General features: G+C 45.7%; 1 protein-coding gene across 2 annotated transcripts in view; it reads right to left on the reverse strand.

Annotated features, from left to right (window-relative positions):
* Positions 1 to 25,183, reverse strand: part of RAE1 (ribonucleic acid export 1) — a 340,130-nt gene that overhangs the window by 274,878 nt on the left and 40,069 nt on the right. For both annotated transcript variants that reach the window (XM_069651101.1, XM_069651100.1), the window contains exons 2-3: positions 19,848 to 19,944; positions 5,332 to 5,436 (exon numbers count right to left, since the gene is read on the reverse strand). In XM_069651101.1, the coding sequence (XP_069507202.1) occupies positions 5,332 to 5,436; positions 19,848 to 19,937 (195 nt within the window). In that variant the 5' untranslated portion in view covers positions 19,938 to 19,944. The remainder of the gene's footprint in view (positions 1 to 5,331; positions 5,437 to 19,847; positions 19,945 to 25,183) is intronic.

Here is a 25,183-nt window from a genome sequence, read left to right on the forward strand (position 1 = left end):
GCTGAGACAGTCTGCTCCCAACTGGCGAACCATGGGACAAGGACTCATGACTGTTTAGGAGCGGCTGCGGCAGCACCTGAAGGCAAAGAGGCAGCTGCCTGAGCGGCTTTGACACCTCTATTTCCCCGACCGCCACAGGTACTTTTACGCTGACCTCTTTGACTGGCGGCTCCTCTCGTTCTTCCAAAGGAGGAGCAGCAACGAAAAGAGCCTCCCCCTCCACTGCTGTCCCCTAGGACGAAAAGGCAGAGTTTGACAAACAGCTGCGCTTAAAGATTTTGCCGCAGCTTTTGAGGTCTGCAACCACTCAAGGCTCTCGTCAGCCTTGCTGCCAAACAAATGCGCACAATCAGGGCATGGTCAGAAGACGGCCTTGCACATCCGGAGCAAAACCAGACTTCCACAACCACACAAATCTGCGTATAACGGTGCTCGCAGACATGGACCGGCTAACAGTGTCGGCCGTGTCCAAATCGACTGAGGGGATTCACATATGGCATCCTTGCCATCTTGCACGAGAGCCAGGAACCCATCCCCTTCTTCCCCTTTGGGAATATGCACAGCCGCAAGAGAAACAGTACCACACAGTGTGTGAAATTCTTGCCACGGCACAAGTGGAGTGGGCTGATTTTAGCACCATACTCCCCGCAGAAAACACCTTGCGTGCCCAACTGTCAAAGCGTTTGTCATCCCTATCAGGAGGGATGGTAGGGTACGCCGCCTGCCTAGAGGTGGCCGTAGATGCCTGAACCACCAAACTCTCGGGAGTGGGGTGAAATGAAAAGGTAGCTGGGCCGCTACCGGAAGGGCAGCATTTTTTAGTTAACGGTTTGTTAACTGCCGGAAGAGATTCCGGGGCCTGCCAAGCAGCCGCCACCCTTCCCTGAAGGCAGCCCACTCCTCCGGAGTCGAGGAATTAGTTGGACAAGCCACCTCCCTCGTGGCTCCATCCTCCGAGGAGGACGGGGAAGGCGACCGGTGACGGCGCTTCCTAGAGTGCCGAGACGAGGAGGACGAATGGCGGGAACCCCTCCAGGACCGAGATCCCTGGAACTCCTTCCGATGCGGAGAGTCGCCCCTCGAGTTGTCAGTGAACATACCGTTGGACTTAGAAGTACGGGACATACTGGGTTTAGAACCCCGACCTACCTGAAGCTTTCCCTTACGCTCCCGCAAGGGCTTAGCAGTTAGCGACTGGCATTTGGAACAGTCGTCATTGTCGTGACTCTCACCCAAGCACCACAAACAAATGCAATGCAGGTCGGTAATCGACATTTTCGACTTGCAGTCATGGCAAGTCTTGAAGCCAGACCGCAGAGTCGGAGGGGTTGAAGAAGACATTCACTAGGAATACACAAGGCGCGCCTAGTATCCGAAGCAAACATGTTTGCGGAAAAAAGCGGATCTGAGGCTATGGGCACCATGAGTCCTATTTATAACATCCGGTGACGTCGCCCTCGAGGGACATCGACCCGATACCATTGAACGCAGGACGCCCTCTGCCGAAAAAGTTTCCCCAAGTACACAGCTGTGGACATTAAATGTCAAAGATGTGGAATACGTTGGAGGACACAATCCATTCGAAATTTACATAAGAAGATGAATACATAAAAACACAGAAAATGGAAAAAGACCCACACTGGAAAAGTAGAATGCTCATGTGCTCACTCAGTGGTATAACTGGGTACGAGATAAAGACTGAACAAGTGAGAATGGGTTGTACAGACGGGTGGGAAACACCATGTGTGCCAGGATGCTGGGAAGAGACCTCAGCTATTAGTAAATGGACGAGTAGCAACGAGCACAGGACGGGAAGATGGAATGCTAGCCTGCAGTACACATTTATTGATGACCACACCAGTACATATAGTGCAAATAGTGTGCAAATAGTGAATGATGAATGTCTGAAAGAATGGGCCAAGTATTCGGATTTATTAACATGGGTCAAGAATGAAGCAGGCTCTGTATCCATGCTGCCAATGAAGAATGCCACATTGCGTTTCAGGAACAGAGATTTGACTAAAGTTGGAGAAAACAAAGAAGGTCTACTATAAATAAGCAGCCTTGGCTTAGGGCCTAAATGATGAGAGATGGTAAGATAATTGGCCAAGTGGGCAGTGGTCTGACGGGGTGTCCAGTCATTTGGTCGAATTAAAACTGGTCGAATGACATTTGGTCGACGCAATTTGGTCGAAAACCAAATGGTCGAATTTTTTTTTTTAATTATATACTTATTTTTCGGGTTTTCGTTTTTTAAAAAAGGGTTTTTTTAGAGAAAAAAAAAAGGGGGGGGTTGGGGGAAATTCGACCATTTGGTTTTCGACCAAATTGGTTCGACCATTTGTCTGGTCGACCAATTTTTTTCGACCAAATGTCTGGTAACCGTCTGACGGTTTTCCCCGCGCCTGGGTTTCATTTTGCTGGGGGGGGGGGTCCTCGGGGAGTGGAAGTTGGACACAGATGGGCGAGAAGCGATATAAGCTTTTTGTGAACAACTTTTCCCCACTCTGGGTCGGGACAGCCACAGGCGTAGCAGGCAGCCTCTGTTGTATCTCTGACACCAACGTGTGGAGAGTAGTCAGTATGCCGAAAGACATGGCCCTATGCTGTGGCGGAGGAGTCAGCTGGCAAAGGTCCTGGGCTGGAACGACTCCTTGGGCAAAATGGTGAATCCGATTTGCTTTGCAGAGACCTCTCCATGGACACTGATCCATCGCCCCCCCCACATGGTCTGAGTAATAGCCCTTTGGTAAATATTCTTCTTCGGCGCTCGTATAGATCTGTACAGGCTCCCTAGGCATCTGACTGGGGAGGATGTTCGTAGGCAGCGGCAGCTCCTTGTTTCTACCAAACTCCTTTGGGAAAGAAGTGATAATGGGCAGCCTTGCCAGCCGCGGTGACCGGGGTAGCCGGCGCCGAAGTCGTAGGCTGTGCAGGCAAAGACACTAGCAGAGACGCTGTCCTCTTGGTGGCGGAGACCATGGCAGTAGCAAGGCCCACTTTCGACAACATAGTGATGATCGGTCTTGGGGCTGTCGATGCATTGTATATCTTATAAGACAGAGCAGTCGTTGATGTCGTAGTCTTGGTCGACAAAGGTGTCAACGACTGAACGAGAGGAACCACCGAGAACTCATGCTTCGTAGTCCTGTCCGAGGATGGCAATTGAAGCTTCGACGGGGTCAGGAACTTCCTTTTGGAAGCAGCACCCTTAACCGGCAGGCTCACTGTTGACTAGATGGAAATAGGGAACGTGTCCTTCCAGAGCTGGCCTGCTCTGCCACCGCAGCTGTTGCAGGATCTGTGGTGTTTAGCCTTCTTCTAGACCCCCTGTGCAGGGGCGTCCTCAAAAGACCTTCTCAGAGAGAGCATGCTCATTGGACTAGTCGGTCATGGATGCAGCATGGCTTCGCCCAGAGTTCCGCATCATGAGTCACGCCGCCAAACTGCTGTATCTGGTCTTTCTCGATAAAACACAGCAAATCTTGCATCCTTTCTCATCGTGGTCTGGATGCAGGCAATATAAGCACTGGACGTGCCAATCCTTGACAGATATTGCGTAATCCACATTTCATGCATATCCTGAAGAAACTCCCCTTCTCTTCAAACATCGTAGAAGGCGCAAAGTAGGAGCAAGCCTGAGACTTCAAAAATTGAAGAACTGGCAATGAAGCAGATCTTCGCTGACAACGGATACCCGCTGCGATACTCGATCAACTATCGACAGAGGAACAATCAGAGAAAAAAACTAACCAATTTATCTGAAAAAAAACTCAAAATAGTCAAAAACCTCAGAAGAGCACGATGAGAGGAACAATCTGAAGAAGGCACCCAGGGGTGGAGGTTAGGGAGAAAACTGTCATTGGATGTGGGTAGTATGACCCAAAGGACAGTGACTGGTTTGGAGGAGAAAAGCACTTTTCAGGCTAAAGTTAAACTGCTTTTCATTTTTACCAAGGATTCCCAGCCCGACGACAGGGAATATTCATGAGCACGTGAATGCATGCCAGACACCATGATGGGGAAACCTTTAATCTCGGTTTATTCAAAGCTGATTTTCAGTCCTGTAAAGGGAAACCAACAAAATGCACGGCCCAGTTGGATTTGTTATTTTCCTGCGACATGCTGTGCTTTTCATCTCGGATTGCACAGTTCTCCACTTTCATAAAGGTTTGCTGGATTCTTTCGGTTACGCAATAATTCCTTTTTGTGCTTTGTCAAATAATGTACAACAAATACTTTTAGATGGGCTGCAAACATTGCACATTTCCCTGCACATGCCACTTTTCAGGTGTTGCGCAAAGACTGCAGCTCACATGTCTGTTTTTAAAGTGGCGCTTTTCTTTCTTTGCATTCTTTTTCCCCATATAGATTTCCATACAATGAAGTGGTACAAGCTATCCTCAGTAGGGCCAATCCAATTTAAAATTCCAACACACTGTCTCCCAGCAGAGACAGACAGTACAATTTGAGCAATGGAATGATAATTCTGGAGGATTGTTAGTTACGGGACATGATGAGCATTATTTGCAAGCTCCTTTCTGCTTCAGGCATAGTACCACACACTCCATTCCAAAATCTTTCCAGCAGAGTATGTGTGGATTAAATGTTTGCCCATTCAGACTATGGCAGCTCTGCACTTAGATTGTAAAGTATGCAACAGTGGTTTATTTTGGTAAAACCTTAGGCTTCTGGTAAAAGAAGGGTAAGTTGGCACAGTAGGCTATGTAAACTGCAAAACATGGAACTTGAGCTTACTGTTCTTGTTAATGCCCATCGCTGCCCGTGACTGGGGGCATTCACTCCATTTGAAACCTGGCCTTGAGGCCAGGGGCTGATGGCATGTAGTTTTACACTTTTTACTGTCGGGTAGATTATAGCAGAGGTTACAATAGGTTAGATGGCATGGGGGCCTTTTGTAACAATCATGTGTCGAGTACATATGTCCACCAAATTCAGCTACTTGAATGGACAGAAAAATGTACACGATAATCACTGCTTTCCAACACATGACTTTGAAGAGAATTCTGCAGCTGTACTTGCAATAACACACTCAACTTCGCGTGTTTCACAGGTAAACATTTTACTACCAACTATCCATCATTTATGTTTTGGCTTTTTCAAAAGTTTTAGATTGCAAAATGTACTAACAAGCAAAAGTAGAGCAAGTTGTTTTTTCAGAACCAAGCAACTTGAAAAAGCCATGCACAACGAAGGAACAAAAACTGCAGAACTATTAAAAAATAATAATAAATAAATAAATAAATAAAGCATAAAAATGTCAGCTACAGTTCACAAGCTTATCATTTGGTTCTGGTTCATGTTACTCACATCATTGGCCCAGGATCCGGCAATTAAGAAGTTCCCTGGCAACGTAGGTGGACTAAACGAAAGACAGCCAATACTGTCATCTGGTGGAGATGTGACTTCAATATCCTGTAAAAGCAACACAAAAAAAGCTTACAAATCACACATACCAAAGGATATTACAAATAGTCCACTCTTAGGATCCAACCATTTTCATCATATTTTAAAAGATCATAGTGATGTCCCCTTTAGAGGATTGTCAACATTGCCACTAAATACACCATTATTGCCCTTCCCACCCGAGTCATTTGTTGTATATTGCTTTTCAAATTAAGACACTAGGTTCCAATTTGTGTAATGTCAAAAGCAAAACGTACATATACACAAATTGAATAGAAATGTTGCAACTTTAAGGAATTCGGATCACTGTGTCCCCTTGTGATTGAATGGTCATAAGGGGAGTCGGCAGTCCAGGAAAGCTGGCCTAGCAGGGCAATATTGGTAGAACTGGGAGTAAGCTGGAAACATTAAAGGGGGAGAAGCTGAGACCCCCTCTAATCACAAGGCCATATCCCAACCTAAGTGGATCTGGCTTCGTAACTAGGATTAAAGTTGCATCCTTGTTATGTCGTACACACATCTTCGCCTATCTCATATATTCATCTGGAAAAGGAAAAGGTCAACTGTGGAAAAACCAAGGCAACACTGGTGGTGCATGAGCCCAAAGTGTTCATTTGGGGCAGCGTCTTATGGATTCAGAGGAACTGCCAGTAGGTTTGACTGAGATAATAAGGCCTACTGCGGCCAGCAAAAACACTGCGGGAACCTCTATGCCCAGTTTCTCTGCAGCAGAATAGCCTAGAAAGGAGCCAGTTGCAGTGTGCTATCCCACACACGAGCAGTGGTCCTGCACATAAGCAGGGATCAGCAAGTGTAAGAAATCCATACCTACAATGAAGACTGCACCAGAGAGGCAGACAATACTCTGGGGGCCGAAACGGAACATCTCAGTGGCCCCGCGTGAAGACAGTAAGACAGAATTGAGTTTTGCCTGACGTTAGTAGGTCCAGCAACTCGGTCCCGACAGCTCGTGCCCTACCCAATCCCATTGTGGGACCCTGGAGGTTAAGCTTCTGTCCACTCCACTATTGAGGGTATCTGTAGCTCCTACTGAAGTGAACCACACTCCCTAGCTTTGCGAAAAGAAATTTCCCCCTGAAAAAAGGGTTTCCCTGCACTCGATGCTAGTGAGCATTTTAAAAAGGTTCCCATTGCCCTCAGTACTCTTCTCCAGGAGTGTACAGAACCCACAATGGGCTTAAAAAGATGGAGGAGGCTATAACATCAAAATAAAAGTGGAAAAGAGAAGGTGATGAAAACATGGGGACAAGAGCAAAGGATGACGTAGTGGGGATTAATGGATTAGAAGAGGTAGTGGTAACATTAGGCAGATGGTGGCAAGAGAAGATCAGGCGAGTGCCAGTGAAGAGGAGACGGTAGGAGTCCAGTTACAGTAGGTGGTGGCGTTTTAGGAAGGGTGCAAGCACAATTCGGAGACCAGCCCACATCATAAAACACCACCCACTCCCGCTCCCAGGTACAACTTTGCGGTACGGCCAGGAACTCATGCTAGAGAGATAACACTTTAAGCATAAAAACTTTATTTAACAGTACGCAGACAAAATAAAACAGACAGCGATTTTAGTAAAATGGGAAGAAAATACAAGTTATAAATCACAGATATTTGGAACACAGTCTCACGTTCCTTTTAGCTAACACTAGGACCCCGCTCAGCTGAACGATCGGCCTCTCATCACAGGATGTCTCCCCTCTGGTCAGTCAGCCCGTAAGTGAGAACATGGCAAGGAATGCCACAGGGGCAAATGAAGATCCGGGCACCTGCTTTAATACTGCAGGTCTGCAAGTACTCAATACATGCCTCCATTAGCTACTAAACTCGGCCATCTATCCTGCAAGCTATGCACTTGTGCACAATGTAACATATAGCTCACTATGCTCGATAGCTAGGCGCTGCTAATGCATTACTAAGCCCTCTATAAAGTTCTGTTCATCAACATTTAATACGCTTTCAAATAAGCCATTAGTCTTAAATGTTAACACAGTAAGCTATAGGCCTAATATGCAATATGGTTAGCTCAGCGAGTCAAGGCATCTGCCAATGCATCTACACTCTACACTTCAGGTGGCAAGACCTAAGAAGAATGATTTTATCACTAACAGAGTGTGTTAGTAATACAGACGAAACAACATCAGAGGGAGACACTGACAGTGAACCGCCTGAGGAGAGAATATCACTAGGAGGAAGAATCAGTGCTTCTAAAAGTGATACAGAGAAGAATGAAGGAATAAAATCAGGAGGAGGAGGTAAGGTAGAGACAGGAACATCAGGTAGCGAGTAGAGGGACCAAGAGAAAAGAGAGCCCACGCCTAGCTAGTAGGAACAGTCAGGTTCAGGCAGGATCAGATGATGGGAAGATGTATGAGCGGGGGACAACAAGGTTATGTTGAGTTTAGAGAGGTGTGGAAATAACTAAGGGAAGTCCAAACAGACCACAGGGACCTGTGAGGGGTCAGTAATGCGAGGCGGACAACTGCTTGTAGATTTAAATTGCCCATTTTATTAAGGAAATTAAATATAGAAAATACTTTGCTTGCCCTACTCTACGGAGGAATTCCCTGCCTAGTCTAAGGGAATATTCTCTAGCATGGGATAACTGGCCCTCACACTAAAAAACAAACACATACAGAAAATATATATATAGCAACACAATATAGTAAACAATATTAATAGTCTGAATGGCCTTCTCCTATCCTGGGTAAGGTACAGGATTCAAGGTCAACTCAAAATGTTCAACAAAGAAAAAGAAAGGGTTTGAACCAGCTCCCGATAGTTCCAAGTCAAAGAAAAAAGTTAAAATCAAACAAAAGTCCACTGGTAACAAATCTTGGTTCCTGGATGAAAGATCCACTTCCAACTTCCAGAAAAGAAACAGCACCAATGGTAATCCTGGTTATGATAAATTGTCTTTCAGATAGTGTGCTACAGTTCAAAAGAAGGTGCAATATCGTCCACTGTCAACACACAGATCCTAATCAAAAGTTAAGACTTATTTACAACTTTATATTGGTATATTTGTCAGAATGATTTCTTTGTGCTGCTGCTTCCCACTTCAATAACTTCAAATACTTCTACTACTGGTACCATGAGAACAGTCACCTTTGTCCCACAGTACTTTAGTGGTTCATACCACTTCAATGTTGCATCTGCTCACAACTTATTAGACCACCACAGTATTAAAATAAAATTACTATGCTTTGAAGTAAAATAGAAACAAAAACACGTCATATCTCCCATGCTGCCTCTACTCCCATCCCCACTACTCTAGGCAAGAATGCCCACAACCAATTCAACTTCTCCCCCTCGCCATTAAAGATGTTGAGGTCATCATCATGAAACTAAAACCCTCTAATTGCCAGGAAGACATCTGTCCCGCTCCTACAGTTGAAGATACTGCGAGGGAACTCGCACCCTTCATCACATCCTTTCCGTTATAGTTCCTAACAATCTAAAAGATGCTTAGGTACTTCCACTCCTAAAAAAGCCAACTCTAGAACCCAACAATCCTAATTATAGACGTATCACCAGAGTACCTTTTCTGTTGAAAATGCTGGACCGAGCAGCTTATCTGCAGATCCAACATCACCTTCAATCTAACAATCTTCTTGGTGTCAGACAATCATGGTTTAGACCTAGACAGGGACAGAAACACAGTTGATCGACCTTAAGACCCAAATTCAAGTCCTACTTGACCTGTCAGCAGAGTTTGACTTGGTCAACCACAAAGTCTTCTGCAACCATCTAACGTCTGCTGGAACTTCTCTGATGAAGCTAACACATGGATCTAGTCGTTCCTCAATAATAGATCCATAAGGATCTTTGCACCATCAGCCGCGGCAGAACCTACACCAGTCACATGCGGGGTCCCCCAAGGCTCCTGCGAGTCACCTACACTATATAATGTGTTCACTAAGCCACTGTTTGATGACCTTGACTATCTGGGTGTCACATATACCAATTAAGCTGATGACACCCAGATACTTATCCCCATCACCAGTGACTATGCCACAGACAGCAAAATACTCAACAATATCTACTACACTATACAATCTTGGATGGCTAAGCATGGACTCTTAATGACGATAAGACAGAGCTGCTCCTTCTAGGATCACCTGCTAACCTCAACAAACTTGAACAATTCAACTCCTTTAATATCGACAAACAATGAAAGTCTTGAAGGACGTAAAAACTAGGCCTATACATCAACTCTACCCTTTCATTAACAAGACAAACTAATGTCATTGCCTCTTCTTCTGCCTACACATGCAAATGAATCACTGCCTGCAGACCATTTATAACTGTGCGCACCATTCCAGCCGTCCAACCAGAATTGCTCAGACTCACTGCATCAAGATCCCCCCGGTTTAAGCTAGAAAGAGCAGGACGGATTAGCTTCCCAGTCTTAGCAGCTGAAAGTTGGAACGAGCTCCCCATAACACTAAGAGCCAAGCTCCCCATAACACTAAGAGCCAAACCTACCCACCGCTTATTTACGAAAAATGTCAAGCTGTGGTTACATGAGCAAGAAAGTAGTAAATCCTCATAACACTGCCCTCCTGCAGAGTTTATTCCGAAACTAACTACTATGTGTATAGATCTCCACACAACCCAACTATTATAATTATGCCAATCCTGTTGTCAAGTTCGCCTGACATTCCCACTTGCTTCTTTAACTTTGTACATACGTAACCTTCTGTGTTCCTGTGATAATTATGTAATCTGTAACATGAGTGCTTTAAGTATGTTACCTGTATGCTTAGCGCCCAGATGCCTCAGGGCTTGGTGCGCTTTGCAAATAATAAACTAAACTAGTGTGAGTACTAATACCACAGCTCAGTACTTTGAATTGTGAGGCAGATTTTGACAAGCCTCTTAAACCTCTACAGGTAGGCAAGGAACTCTTGCTTTTAATCACTTTCTCAAAGGAGCAAGCCTCTTTGCCTCTCCTGTCTGTCTGTCACAATGACAACCTGGCTCTGTACTTAAGACTCCATTCTCGCTGGCTTCTGCAGTCTGTGGCACCATAGGTTGTGTCTACTTTCAGAATACTTCACAAGCAATTATTTACCTTTTCCCACAAGGCATCAGCCCAAAGTAAATACCCAAAAGCCTTGGTGCCTCTCCCTCAGCTTCACATAATACTGGTTGTTAGCTATGATTTTCATAGAAATCATGAATCTTCCTGACTTGGGTCAACCCCAGAACTTTTTGCTTTACTATTGGGATATCTTTCTTTAATACCTCTGTGTGGGAACCTTTTTACAAGCCCACAGAATCTTTGACACTTTTTGTGGGCGTCATTTTTTTGACTCTCCATAGTGTCATTTTCAAGTTATCCTCTTTAACAACGTTTTGTCAATAAGTGCCTGTTGTTGCTGGGTTGCCATAGGGGCTCCCCCCTTAAACTTTCTTTGGCTAACCTTGAGTGAACTACAGTTCCCAAGGGTAGAAAGGACCTTTGGGTCCCTTTTACATTTTATTTTGTGAAACCAGCGCACCCCACCTTATGTGGAGTGCTGGGGAGATACAGTTTTAGTGTGAAAGGGGGTACATTGTAACAATTCTGTTACAGGGACAAGCGTACCTTCAATGGCTGGTGACAGTGATACCTTGTATTAATGTGATGCTCCTTTACTGCAGGCTGTGTTCACAGCTGCAGTAAAGGCACCAAGGGTGCTAATTTTACAAAAATGGCCCCCTTCTTTTTTCGCCATTTTAGTGTTTATTGTCCTTTCTTGTTCCTCCCGCCCCCCACCCCCCCCCCCAACATCCATGGCAGTAAATTCCTTTGTGTGATTGTTATCTTCGGCGGGATTCTCCACCCAGTGTCTGTCTATGAGGGCAGGAAGCGAGGGAGGAGTCCAAAACTCCACAGCCCTTTGTCTTCCTCCTTGCCTGAATGGGGACAAATCCCAGTGGGGGGCTGGCTGTCCTGATTGGACAACCAGACCACCTCTTGTTGTAAAATGCAGGGAGAGAATGCAGAGGTTGTGCTGTAGTTCCTGTTAAATACTGCAAACCTGCAAGCTGAAGACAAGTCGACCACTGGAACCGAGTCGAAGAGGATGATCAAGGAAAAGCGGCTGAAACGATTTCCAGCCACCTGAGAGCATGCTGTGTAACCAGAGCCTGCTGTAGCCCTTACTTCCAATCGACCTGGGGACTCCAGAAACGACGACCCTGACCCAGAGCCTGCAAGACCCACTAGAACCAGGAAGACCTGCATTTTGAGCCATACCACGCGTTGCATCAATACTCCAATACCCTGGGACCTCAAGCCACTGTGCGGTGCACGGTCTTCTGAAGTCCGAATCTCGCTGAAACCTCGTGGGCCTCCTGGTGGATCTCCAGAGACACTAATCGACTCCGAAAAGTCCCCTCAACAGAGTGCTGGACGATTGTAACAACGAGAATTCAGCTGCGATTTTCTGTTCTTCTGTGCTCCTTGCAAAGGCACCAAATGCGCAGAAACGTATTCAGCCGCAAGGAAAACCTTGCCTAGAGACTTCTCCATTGATCCCTGCTGCAAAGTTCCTTCTGAGGTCTCGTTTTCAGTGACCACGACAAGGAATCCATTGACTGGGTATTTGGCTGCAGATCCTGAAGTCGTCCTGCTGCAAAATCTTCAATGCTGAGGTACTGTGTTGACTTTGGTATGTTCCTTCCGTTAAGTCCGTTAGGATTTCTGAGTAGCTGTGGTGTGTTTTCTGTGATGGGGAGGCCTCTCATCCAGTGCACCCAGTCCCACTGCGTAGCCCCTAGACCCTCTTCTAACACAAGAAGTAAAGTACTCACCTGTTTGCCTAGTCTTCCTAAGGAACTCTGACTTTTGCTACTTAAGAACCTATCCTGACACTGCCTGTTGGACACTAGATCCTAGTGACCCCTCCCCCCCACCTTTCTGCCACTGAGAACACTCATGCTGCAAGAATAATGGAAAGGCGTTTGCCTAGAAAAGAAAAGAAGTGTTTAAAAGTTACTTACTTGTAAAAGTGTTAGTTGGTAATTATAACCTCAAGAGTGAACAGTTACAAAAGTTCTTAGTTATCGTGGAAGTGTAATGCACTATTCTTAAAAGTATAGTTAACATCTTTCTTTCCTTATAAACCGTTTTACCATTCTAATAGAAAGTATATGTGAGGGTAAAGAATGATGGCAAGGCGTGCAATCTGGTTCCCAGTCATGTTTTCCTGCTGTAGCAACAAATTGTCTTCTCCTCCAAACATTTTCTTGGCTCCATCAATCATCACGAAGGCTGTGTTGCTTTTCCTTTTCAGGCGTGTCTAGTTACATTTCCTTTTCAGGTGTTTCAGGTTAATTCACATTGATGTCTCCAAGGATTCTGGTACTTGTATTCTCACACTTTTTTTCAATTGCAGGTGACTGGGAAACAACTCCCTCCAAAGCACAAATCTTACCTTTGATAGGTGGATGGGGAAAACCAGGTTTATGGCTCTCCATAGTAAGGCATAATGGCCATGGTGCTGCAGCCTCTTGAGCACATAGTGTTGAATGCCATCATTCTTAACACTGTGTTCCAGGAGTCCCAGGCTCAAGAGGCTGGAAGACACAGTAACCGGGTATACTCCGGTTCGGATGCATCCGTCTCACTTCAGACCTGGGAATGCCAAGTGTACGATATTCGGTGGGAGGGTGCCGTGAACACAGAGCTAGTGATATACCAAGTTTCGAGGGCCACCTCGAAACGGCGACGGTATCAGGGCAAAGAGCCTGCGTAAACTGGTCAGCCCACTGGTTGGCCCAGGGACACTTCCGAGAAGGCTTACTTACAGGTTTTGATGAATATGCCGAGAATAGTTGGTCCTACTATTCCAATGGGTCGAAGCGTCTTTGCAGACCTTCTAGGGAGACCAGATGCAGAGGGGTCCCACGGGACAACAGCAGGCTCAGGGTGCCAAACCTTCCAACGGGTCACCAGCAGTTTTTCGACTCGGCTTCTTAGTTTCAGGATACTTGGATCCTATCCTTCGTTCAGTGAGAACTCCAGAGAGACATGGTATGGGTGTTTGGGGCCTTCTCTTATCCAGAATCTCCTTTGCGCCAAAACAAAGAGGACCCAATGGGAGATCTGCTCACATACAGGCATACCGTACGTTGACCAATCACGGACCATGGTAGTCCCAGGCATTCACAGCACTCCAGACTCTCTGGCACCCAGGATGTGTATTGGAATCAGACGTTCCAGCCCACATCCTGGAGGCACACACACAAGGCATGCAGAAGCCCGACAAAGCTTAGCGTTTTGTGGGAGAATGCATGCCCAAATAAGAACAGGCCCGGGTCGGCTCCACCTGGGGAAGATGAAGGGGCAAGATGGCTAAAGGAAAGGCCAAAGAACCTTGTGGCATGGCCATTTTGGAGCCAGGCCACCTATTTGTGCCAAATGTGGTAATTGCGGTTTACCTGGCAGGAAAGGGTTAAAAATATACGAAATGATAAGCTGCCACCATCCCTGTCCAAGGCACATCTGCACTTCTCCTAAAAAATCCTTCGAGAGTATCTAGGGCCTTTGGAAATGACTAATAGACCCAAGTGTACTCTACTGCAGAAAAGTTGCAACATTGGAAAGGACTAAGGGAAACTAAGTCTCCCAGTACTGACTGTCTTAAGGGCATGTCAGTTTCCCCATAAGAAGTGAGCGAAAAGCCCAGAGGAGTGCAGCAGAAAACTGGGCTCCTCTGGTAAAGTCAGACTATGGTGTTAAACATCAGCAAAATGTTGGGGGTACACAACTGGAGGGAAAATTACACATGAAATGGAAATGTTCCTAACAAGTGTGTTTAAGAGGATGGTCACACTTTGGTTTTAGCATGACAGATCTGAGATTAATCAGGTTTGACTAGGCTTATTCAGCCCCGATGTGGCAGGCAACACTGTTTGGATGCTAGAGGAGTGTGTCTAAGAGCAGAATTACAAGTTATAGATCAAAAGGTCACCTCATTTGATTAATGTGCCACGTGTGTATCAAATACTTCAGAGCACAGAAGAAAAAGGGGTGGCAGAATGGGGGAAGGAGTGTTTAGGAACCAAATCTGAATGATTGGTTGGGGGAAGTGGCAAGAGCAGATCGCTCAGGCAGAGGTAGCACAAGGTTAAAAGCACAAAAAAACTGTTTTTGGGCATCACATTCCAGCCTTCATGTCAAAGCAAAACGAACAGGCACAACAATCACAATAAAGAATAAAATAACAATAATGCAGAATAGGATAGTGGTCTGGTCTAGGAGCAGGTAAGGAGGGCAACTTGCGTGGGCCCACAAATGGTTAGTATCGGGATGCAAACGCCTTCCAAGAAAAGAAGGGTTCTCAAAGTCTTCCTGAACCTTCAGGTGTTTAGGATGGCGATGTAACTCCAATGGTAGATGGGTCAAGTGTAATGAACCAGCATCGCTTGTCTCTTTGCTCCAAGTTGTTATTCAGAGGATGGAAGGAGAGCAGGACTGTAGGTTTCTAGATTTGATGCATTTCTTATACAAATTCCTGATTCAAAGTTGACCTGTGTTCTAGAAATATTTTCTCGTCATGCAACGAGCCTTGATGAAGTCAATCCAAAATTCAACAGTAACGTCTCTGAAGCTCCTGGAGTGCTTTGGAGATGTGATCATGCTTTTTCTGTCAAAACAATCATGCAAGCTGCACGGTTATGGATTATCTATATTTGTACATGGCTTTGCGATTATTAGTGCTTGAATGATTTAGATGTGTGGTTCAGGTCAAGGAGCTTCTGCTTAGCATGTGAAGGAGATTGAAGCAGCTGGACATTGTCACTATTTTCTATTGGCTGGGGAAGTAGAGGGTTTGGGGGGAGAGGTGCTGGTCAAGATTGACTCCCATGTTCCAATCCTTAAACACAGGAGAAGGGGAAAAGGAGGAGCACGACAGGCTGTAGTCTGGGGACAACCGATACTTGGGTTGGGCTGCAGAGGAGGATTTCCATTTTTGAAGGGTCGCTGTAGAAGGATTGTCTTACAGGTGAAATCTGAATTGGGTGCGATAGCATAAAAGTTAACGTATGGTGGTAGTGGTCAATCAACAATGTTTTAGGGTCAATCGACCACAAGTAAGAATCCCAAGGTAGCCCATAGTTTTGAGTCATGCTTTTGGAAAGGACCCAACACAAACTTTTGCTGTGCGGGCACAAACAAAGAAGACAGTCCATGGAAGTCTACTTTGATATATATTTTAAGGCAAGGCAGAAATATTGCAAGGTCTACCAGCGTGTATGCTGCTGAGAGTTCAAGAAGAATGCCTGCCATTGGATGATTACGTTTCATGTTTTGTAAGATGCCCCCTCTGGTGTCTAAGAGGATGGATTCAGTACTTCTTCCTGAATGTGTAAGGCTGAGTTTGTACAACAGAACGGGTGGCTGGTTTCACTGTAAGCTTAAAGATATTGTGTGGCCAGGTGTTATTTCGCCTTAGAACTGAAAGTTGTTAACAGGTCAGTCAGCTATAAAAGTCTACATTAGGTTTCTTCAGTAGGGAGAGGCGGGTGAAGTCAATGGGTCGATTTCTTGTGGAAAGGGGGCTATTGCAGAAGTCAATCAGGGAATTTCCCACAGCGTCAATGTGAGATTTAGCCAATTGTTTTTTTTAGTATGCTTCACAGACATCCAGGTAAAGTTCCAAGAACAAGAAAAACCACCGGGCACTGCCCAATTAAAAAAGAAAAGGACAAAAACTAGGTGGATGGCACAGTGGATAAAAGATTCACCTTTGATTTACAGTTAGTGGTCAGTTTATTAGTCAACTCGAGATAGATTTCCTGAAGGGGCTTCTTGGCCTGAATATTTTTCTAGTTTCAGCCAATTAGCAGCCTTCTCGTTTCATATTTGTGAGAAACCTGAAGGTACTTTCACATCTACTCCCCGGGAATCTTCTGTTCAGGTGGCCAGGGAAGGGTCATCACTTTTGGATCCTGACCCTGGGGGTGGACAAGAGAGGGAGGATCACTTGGTCGGACGGTCCGTGGGGTTTGGAGAGAGGGTGCCTGAAATTGAGACATGGTATTTCCCCCCCCCCGCATCATCACTAATATTGACCTACACGACCGACCCTCAGTCAGTCAGTCTTCGCGGTATATTGTCAGTCCTTTCCAGTTTTTCCCCTGTAATCTTCCAGCAAGTACTGAGACGAGGAAGAGGTAACGAAGAGTAATGCACACTTCCGATTGCAAACACCACTGGTACTAGGGCGAAGAAGAGGGACCTGCACGCACTTAGTAATGAAAGTCAGGCATGTCACATTAACAGGCTTACGCAAAGTCAGGCAATTGAGTCCAACGATTTTCACCTGCAGCCCGTTATTAAAGATAAAGAGCATAAAAGCTAAGCCTGAAAGCAGGAAGAAGAGAGAGGTTGAGAATCTGCCGTGTTGGGACTGAGCCAAGGAGGAGAGACGCCGGCAACGATTCCAGGAGACCTGCCACAGAAGCTTTGCAAGACCGAGAACCCTCTACTGTGAAGGCAGACAGCAGGTGCTGCCAGGTAGCAAAGGAGAAAGAAAAGCCATCCGTACCCACGGCCAGCTGCGGAAGACGCCAGGGACGCATACCACGTGTGGAGCAGAGTAGAGGTGCGCAACAAACAAACTGAAGGTATTACCGTTCATGGAGAGCCGCAGGGACACACCGCGAAAACCGTTAAGTGTCAAGAGACACAGAGGAGACCAGAGCACTCCGAAGTAACTTTAAATTAGTAACGGTTCCTGCATTTAAGTAAACACTAGCGATATTGAATACCGAACTGAAAGAAAACCTGTAATTGAATGCTACCTCTAATGAATACTGAACTGAAAGAAAGCTGTCAAATGAGTAAACTAGGATATGCTGAATGGTGAATGAACACTTTAATAGATATGTCAACCAGCACCATCAATTATGAGCAGTATGGACAGAATCAAAAGGCACATGAAGGATTGAAGAGTTGTGGTGAGCATTATGTGTACAAAGATCAGAAAGACTGCCCATTAGTTGCAAACGTGAAAGTCACCAACATATTACAACCCAAGAACTGGCATCAAAGAGCCGTTACAAAGAATAAAGTGAAAGCCCAAGACAGAAGAGGGCCAACAGCTTTGGGGCTACTTATGGTTGCGAGACCGGTGATGGGTGTGACGTACGGTCCGACAACTGCACCTAGAACCGAAAATCTAATATGCTGGGCTACTGGTTGTATAGCCTTTTATGGGATGGATGGACCGTATGGTCTGACAACTGCGCCTACACCAGGAAACCATGAAAGATGAACAAGCTCTGAATAACTGTGAAATACTTGGTGAAGTAAACCTGAAGGAGGGTCAATCGGACCCAATGTTTTCTTTTGAACTATTGAGCAGATGAAACCCAAAGTGAATGTTATGTTGAAGTCTTGGGGAAGAGATCCCAGAGAGTCAAACAAGTGAAGGACTTTGTCTTGGGGAAGGGAGTCCCAGGACCTCCGTTGTGTGCGAATTGTGATACATTTGAACTTGGAGAATTTAATTTCGGAACTGTGTTGAACTTGAAACAGCTAATACAGGGGGACTCAAGCTGAAAGGAGTTCAGTCTTTACTTTTGAACACCTCTATTTTGTTGAGAAAGATACCCACATGATTTGTTATCGTTGTGAGGTCAAGCATAGGTTATGACACGGACAGACATTCATTTTGGACTTCCAGACAAAGACTTTCCTTAGGTTTCTTTAGGCAGGGAAAATCCCATTATAGTATAGGGCTAGTTGGGCGCTACACCATTTTGATCATTAATAATGTTTTGTTTAGAATTGCACTTCTGTTTTCTGTGTCATCTCTCTTGATACCATGCCTGTCTCACATCTGCCAGTTGGTAATAAAACCGATTGTTGCAAGGTTTTTTGTGTATACATTTTTTCATTGGCACAAGTTAAAAATAAAAGACATCTGGGCAGGCGTGAGAGATGGGCTGTACATGGTAAGAATTTGGTAGGGGACTCCAAGCGTCTCAGTAGGAGATTATCGATATGGCCCACACACTGGAGTTGTATCAGATAGTCACCACAATCACTATGACACCCCCCCACCCCATCTCAGCCCAGCCCTTCTCCGCTCTACCTTGTGATGTGCTTCCAGGGGGTACCTCAGTTGCGTTGCACAATACCCAATATTTGGGGCTCAGAGATGAGATGAAATAAGATGTTATGTCCCTGCCTTCATAAGACGCTGCTCACCCTGCCGTCGCGGAACACCCACCGGGAGCGCAACACCTGTGTCCTTAACCCACAAAGCGCAACACCTGTGCCCTTAACCCGCTGGCTTCACCCTGGCGGGCCCGGTTTGAGGCAGAAATAGGTGTTGAGGCCTGGCTCCAGACGATCTCACAATGGCAACCCTCCTGGGCCAAAAAGCAGGAGCACAACACCTGCGCCCTTAACCGTGGCAAATGTGACAAGTGTCCAGGCTACCATTCAACTCAAAAGGTTTTTTTCAAAAGTTGCCAGGTCTGTCATAAACCCATTTATCTGTCTACAGTTAGCTTGTGCATAGGATTCCAGTTCCAAGCCTTGAAGTACTCCGGGTGTACGAGCATGAACTTTGTTTTGATGGGTTGTTGTGGGCTTTCAGTGCTGGGGGGGAAGGGGGGGTGGAGTTCAGGTGGCCATATAATGAGGGAAAAAGCTAAACGTTTGGATTGTTAAATAAAAGATCACCCAGAAGTGAGGTTATGGCAACAGAATACAAGTCACGTGTGATTCTTGTCTCATGTCTGGTGGTAATAGGAGTGCTAGGAGGCTTAGGTTCGTAAGGAGTGGTTCTAAGGGCAGTCATCAGAGTGCCATTTATGAGGTGGTAGTAAGAACAGAAAACAGGTAAGATGGAAATGTCTGCGATATCTGACGAGAATTGGCTAGAAGGAGGAAATAGACAACTAGCTCAATGCTTGAAGCCAAATACCTACGAAAATAGCAACAGAAAGACAAAAAGTACCACAGTTAGGAACAGCACCACAAAAACTTTGTACTATTGAGGAACTCCACCAGCCTAACTGGCCCTTTGTTAGTGTTCCATAAACTTGAAATGTTTGAAAGAGGCAGAGATAGGTAGCTAAACATGAAACATAAGCACATTGTGCACGCAACTATGCAGCATTAAAAAAAGGCACCCTTTGGAGGAGACATTGGTATGCGCTTTAAGGATAAGTAATGTCAATGTATTTTAAAAAGGGTTCAAGGCTCCTGCTGCAGAGGGCATGGAATTTAAGAGCATTGATCCACAAATAATTACTGTATAAACAATTGCCCACTACAAAAATGTTTTGTTATCGCTGCTTGACATGTTCCATCAATAGCAAATTTGACAAAAATAAATTGCAACCCACCAGTCAGAACCAGGGAATCACAGGGTGACAAACATATTTTAACCATTACCTTCATAGGATTGTGGTTATCCGTAGGTGTGGTTCCAAACATGCTGGCACCACCAGTACCAAAACCAGTGTTTGTTCCAAACAAACTCATGTTGGCCCTGTAAATAATAAAAAGACACTAGAATGGAGACTTTCACAAATCCAGATACAAATATCGATGAAAACGCAAACAAATGTAAGCGAAGACCAAGGCATAATCCAGACTGCAAACATTTTTTTTTTAAATTGTTATAATAACTCTACAGTCTTACGTTAAATTTTGCCTTCTTCATTTTTCTATTATTTGCACGATTTCTTAAAAATGCTGCCTGATTCCTTGGTACTAGACATGAGGAACTTTAACAGAGGCATTTAGTGATTCTGCCCCAGGGGTGTAAAATATGTCCCAAGCAAGGGACCCGCTTTGTGGGAAGCTTAACACATTGTTGGAAAAATGTCATGTGTGACAATCCCTCAATTACATGGACTGCAAGAATGTCCCTATGTGGTATTTAGGTTGAATGAAGTTTACAGATGTGATTGCTGGGTCACTGGAGTGGGTGGGTCTAGAGGTTGGCATGGGTGGGCATTGGGATGTACGTTTCAGGAGGTGGGTAAAGTGGGTGTAGATTGAGGTGGTGCAGATTTGGGTGAGGCTGTGTTGGTGGGGATGAACTGAGGGAAGAGCAGGGTGAGGGAAGAGCGGGCTGAAGTAGTGTGTGGTAGAGTTGGGTGGTGTAGAGAGGGGAGGGTTGTGTAGTGATAGAGTGAGGTGGAATTGGAGTCACAATAGAGAAGGGGGTGCCAGAGCAGGGTGAGGCAGGGTACAGTAGTTTGAGGTGGAGGTCGAGTATGTGGAGGTGGGGTAGAAAGGAGTGGGGGTAAAAATAACAGTTAGGGGCAGTGGAGAGGTGTAAAGTGAGGGTAGAGCAGGACAGTGATGGGTTAGAGTAGTGTGGGGGATAGATTAGGAGATGGAGTGGGGTGGCGCTATAGTAGTCGATATGATAGTTATTTATCTAGCACCTATACACAGTAAGGATGTGAAATTAACAATCGTACTCGGCCTGACGACATTTCAGATAGTGCAAGAGCTAAGACTAAGGTAGGGAGGGGGAGAGTGGGAAGGAAATGGAAACAGCCAGGTGACTACCATACTAGGCCTGTCGACATTTCTGGTAGAGCCAGAGAAAAACAAAAGGTGAGGGAGAGGGAGAGGGGTGCAGAAAGGGAGGGGAGGAACAAAACAAGCGACTATCGTACTAGGCCTGACGACATTTCAGATCGTGCTGGAGGGGGGTGAAGGGGTGGTGGGGGGGTGTGGGGATTCCCGGGGGACAAGTAAGGGGAGGGGTGAGGAGACAGACGCGGTTGCTATCATACTAGGTCGAGGGACAATTCTGATAGAGTAAGTGCATAGAAGAAAGTAAGGAGAGGAGATGGGAAAAGGGAGAAAGGGAGAGGAGGAGAGAACAGAGTAAGCAGTCAAAAAAAGTGGAGAAGCAAGAGGGGAGAGCAAATACAATTGCTGAAGTCGGTAGTAACACATAATGTTGCAAGCCAGGGTTGGGTTGCTGTAATGTGAGATGGGCATGCAGTGAGTCAGGTAGAGCAGATTAGTGGGTTGGGGAATTGGGTTCGAGTGGAGTAGAGCAGACTAGGGCAAGAGTGGTTCGAGTAGAGCAGTGGGAAGGGGTAAGCTGGTGACTGAGTAGCAGGGTGGGACAGTAGGGTGGTCAGTTAGGTGGAATAGTGGGTGGGCTAGAAGAGCGGGGTAAGTGTAGGGTGAGACAGAAGTAGAATGTGGTAGGAGTAGAGTGGGAGGGGATAGAGTTGGTCAGAGCACAATGGGATAAGGATAGTGTGGGCAAGATGGGGTAGAGTAGTTGGGGTGAGGGTGGTTCAAAACAGAAGTGTGTTTGGGGTAGGAATACAGTGGGGTGAAGGGTGGAGGAGTGCAGTGTGTTAGAGTAGCACGGTGTGGATAGTGTAGCAAGAGAATGTGTTGGATGGAAGAAAAATGTATTCAAACAGGAGATTTGTGCTGGATGTCGAATGCTTACTAAGTGCGAAATTGAAAGATTAAAAAGGCCTCTGAAGAGAAGGGGTGTACGTACACAGCTGCAAATGAAGTGAAATACCGCCTCGGCCAGTAATGACACTGAAGAAATAACAGATAGGGCATGCAGTGCTGCTACGGAAAAAGGTCCAGTCCAGACACAACAATGCAAAGATGTTGAACACATTTTTTTAAAAAAATTTAAAATAAGTAACAGGACTATTGTCTGATATTAGAGGGAACAGTGTGGGGGTTAACGCCCTCGGCGAGTGTAGAGGCTTTGAACCCTGTGAGGTCACACTTCCTTTACCCTTACTTTCAAAAGGTTGCACATCCCACAGCCTTATTGATGAGCCCCTGAAACATGCAGCTGTTTGGCAATAGTGGAAATGATTATATTTCAGACACAGTGAAGGTGATCAATGATAATACATTATTTAAGACATCACATTAGAGCGATCAGCAAGAGAAAGCAAAAGAAATAGAACTGCAAGCTCAATAAGCAGAAGATGGAGGTCGATGATATGTGCATGCTTAACTGTACCAACACAAGTATTCCATTCGTGGACACCCAGTAGAGTGGTCCTTATGCTATGGTTAATGAGCTATCATCAGTGGTTTATGAGCTCTAAATTCCCGAGCTTAATATCTCAATGTGGGTTGAGACGAATCCTATGGTATCGTCACAGCTTCAGATGAGAGAGCCTCTTTCCATGACACCAGGGAGGTGAGGACGCTACCCGATAATTCCGGTGGGGTGGTTCTCAGCGGGATTATCTCATGGGGATGGAGGACCCCATTTAGAGTAGTGACTATATCGGGAGAACGCAGTAGCCCTTTAACCCTCCCACCTTTCCTCAAAACCCCTTCAATTCCACACTACCCAATGTCCCCATGTGTTTTTGCAATATCTCAGGCATGATCTACTGTGATGAGGAAGAGGCCACGAGTAATGAAGATCACTGACAAGAATGAATGCACGCATTTTAATCATATTGGTCAACTGTCATTCAAAGGGTTCCATGTGTTAATATCCCCACAAAAATAGCGTGATACAAAAATATCGCCATATTTTTGCAGCGATATTTTATTTGATTTATTGTTTCATAGAGCGCTTTACACCAAGGCGACCCATGGACCCTAAAGGGGGACAACCCTGCAACACCCACTGCCACAAAATATCCTCCCCAAAAATAATCGCCTATGGTGAGACAAACGGCCATATGTACGGCAATATTTTTGGTGGGGATATTTTGTAAGGATACCATTCAAAGGCAGAGAAAGTGGTCGTCTTCATTGTTGGCTGGGTAGGAGTGGGGAAAGTGCCCAGGTGCGCGCAGGACAGCAAAAGTAGAGAGGCAGACAGTGTCCGATGGAGAGATGCACCCACACCACAAAATGCCTGTGATGCAGAAGGCAGACCAGAGAAGAGGGAACTTACCCGCCAGTGACCGAGGCCACCGGAGTGCAAGGAAACCACTGCCGAACTGCAGAGGAGATGCACAAAAGACCGGGAAAGGTCTCAGTGAGCCAGAGAAGCTGCTGAAGTTCCTGGGAGACCTGCAAACAACCGGATGGCAATGACCAAGGCCCTCCAGGTACAATGGTTGCTAGTCCCATGGTTGGGGAGATCCAGAGAATACTGAAGGCCCGAAGCAGAGAACAGAAGGAATATTCACAGTGGCAGAGTGACCTAGTGGAGGAGGTAGAGTCCCATATCAGGAAGGCAGTAATAAAGGGAAATACAAACTTTTCTGATACATGTGGCAAACCCAGACCTTGGCAGGAAAGTAAACCGAAGGCTTTAGAATGAAGAGAGATTATACAAAGTGAACGCTGTGAATAACTAAATGAAGGGGGGGCCCATATCAGGAAGGCATACCCCAACCAGCAATAAAAGGAGTCTACGATCTTTGCATATACAGATGATACCCAAAAGACCCTGGCAGGGGAGTAAACCAAGGCTGGGCTTAAAGGAAGATCAGACGAGGTTAACTGGCAGTGTAACTCAGTGACAGGGATCTGGGACCTACGCTGGGGAAACAAACGCCAAACAGTAATAAAGACGAATACGAACTTTACATATACAAGTGGTACTCAGACCTTCCAGGAAGAGTAAACCAAGGCTGTGCGGTGAAGAGAGAACAGAGAAAATAGCAACCAAGTGAAGGGGGTCTGGGACTCACGAGGTCAGACACCCGAAACAGTGATTGAGAATAATACAAACCCTACATGTACAAGTGGCAATCAGGGACCTTGGCAGGAGAGTAAACCAAGGCTGTGGGTGGAAGTGAAGACAGAGAGAGAAAACGGTGGGAATGAGAGTGTGGCGTACCCTACTTGGGAGAGGACCAAGGAGGGGATACTGAGAAAAGGGTCAGGGATCCTCGGCACAGCTTGAGAGAGAAAACCAGGCTATTCTTTATTGTTGCCCATCAAGGATCTGGGACACTCAAGACACCTTGGAAAAGGTGTCCAGGTCGTTTTTCCTGGTTGACCATTAAAGATACAGAGAGAATCTTGGATAAAGTGAAAAGATCTGCGGGTGGTTGGGTTATGAACACCTTGAATCTTGTGGAACTTTGGCTTGCTTTTATACACCTTTTTGTGAATTTGAGTTATGAACTACAAGGCTGCAGGTCGGCAGTGATTTGAGACATTTCCATTTTGCACCTTATGTTGAGTTTAGCTTGTGGGGGTAGGTTAGGATTAGGGCATGGGACAGCAAATTTCACTTTGGACATTCCGACAGACCGGTATTGGCTAGTTTTGTTGAGGCAAGAAAACCCCCTCTTAGAGGTATGGTTAGTTAGGATTTCCCCCGAACCCTGTGCTTTTGTTATTAATAAAAGTCTTTGCCCATCAACATGCCACCCTAGTGACCGACTCTTACCCCTACACTTTCATAGGGTGCACGAGACAGAAAACCAGTGTCTAGAAAAATTTGCAAGCTAAAAAGACCCCAAACCCTGCCATGCATGCATAATTTTGCTCAACCGGAAGGAGAGGGGGAAATGCAAGATGGGCGCTTCGGACATTGACCCTTATATCCACAGGGTACATGTCAAGGAGTACTGGAGTTATTAATGATCAGGTTTGTATGGGCATATATTGGAGATGGTAGAAGGGAAAGAACGACCCAATGATCTGGAAACATCAGCAAGAAATACTCATGAACCAAAACAAGAAGAGCTGCGCGGAAGGAATAAAGACACTGAATAAAATAGTTGCACAGGTACATGGTAGACACCGATCTCAGAGGTGAAACAGTGAAAAACTCACCCGGACAGCACAGAATA

The sequence above is a fragment of the Ambystoma mexicanum genome, chromosome 3p (assembly GCF_040938575.1).
Source record: "Ambystoma mexicanum isolate Mex_15411 chromosome 3p, UKY_AmexF1_1, whole genome shotgun sequence".
Classification (NCBI taxonomy): Eukaryota; Metazoa; Chordata; class Amphibia; order Caudata; family Ambystomatidae; genus Ambystoma; species Ambystoma mexicanum.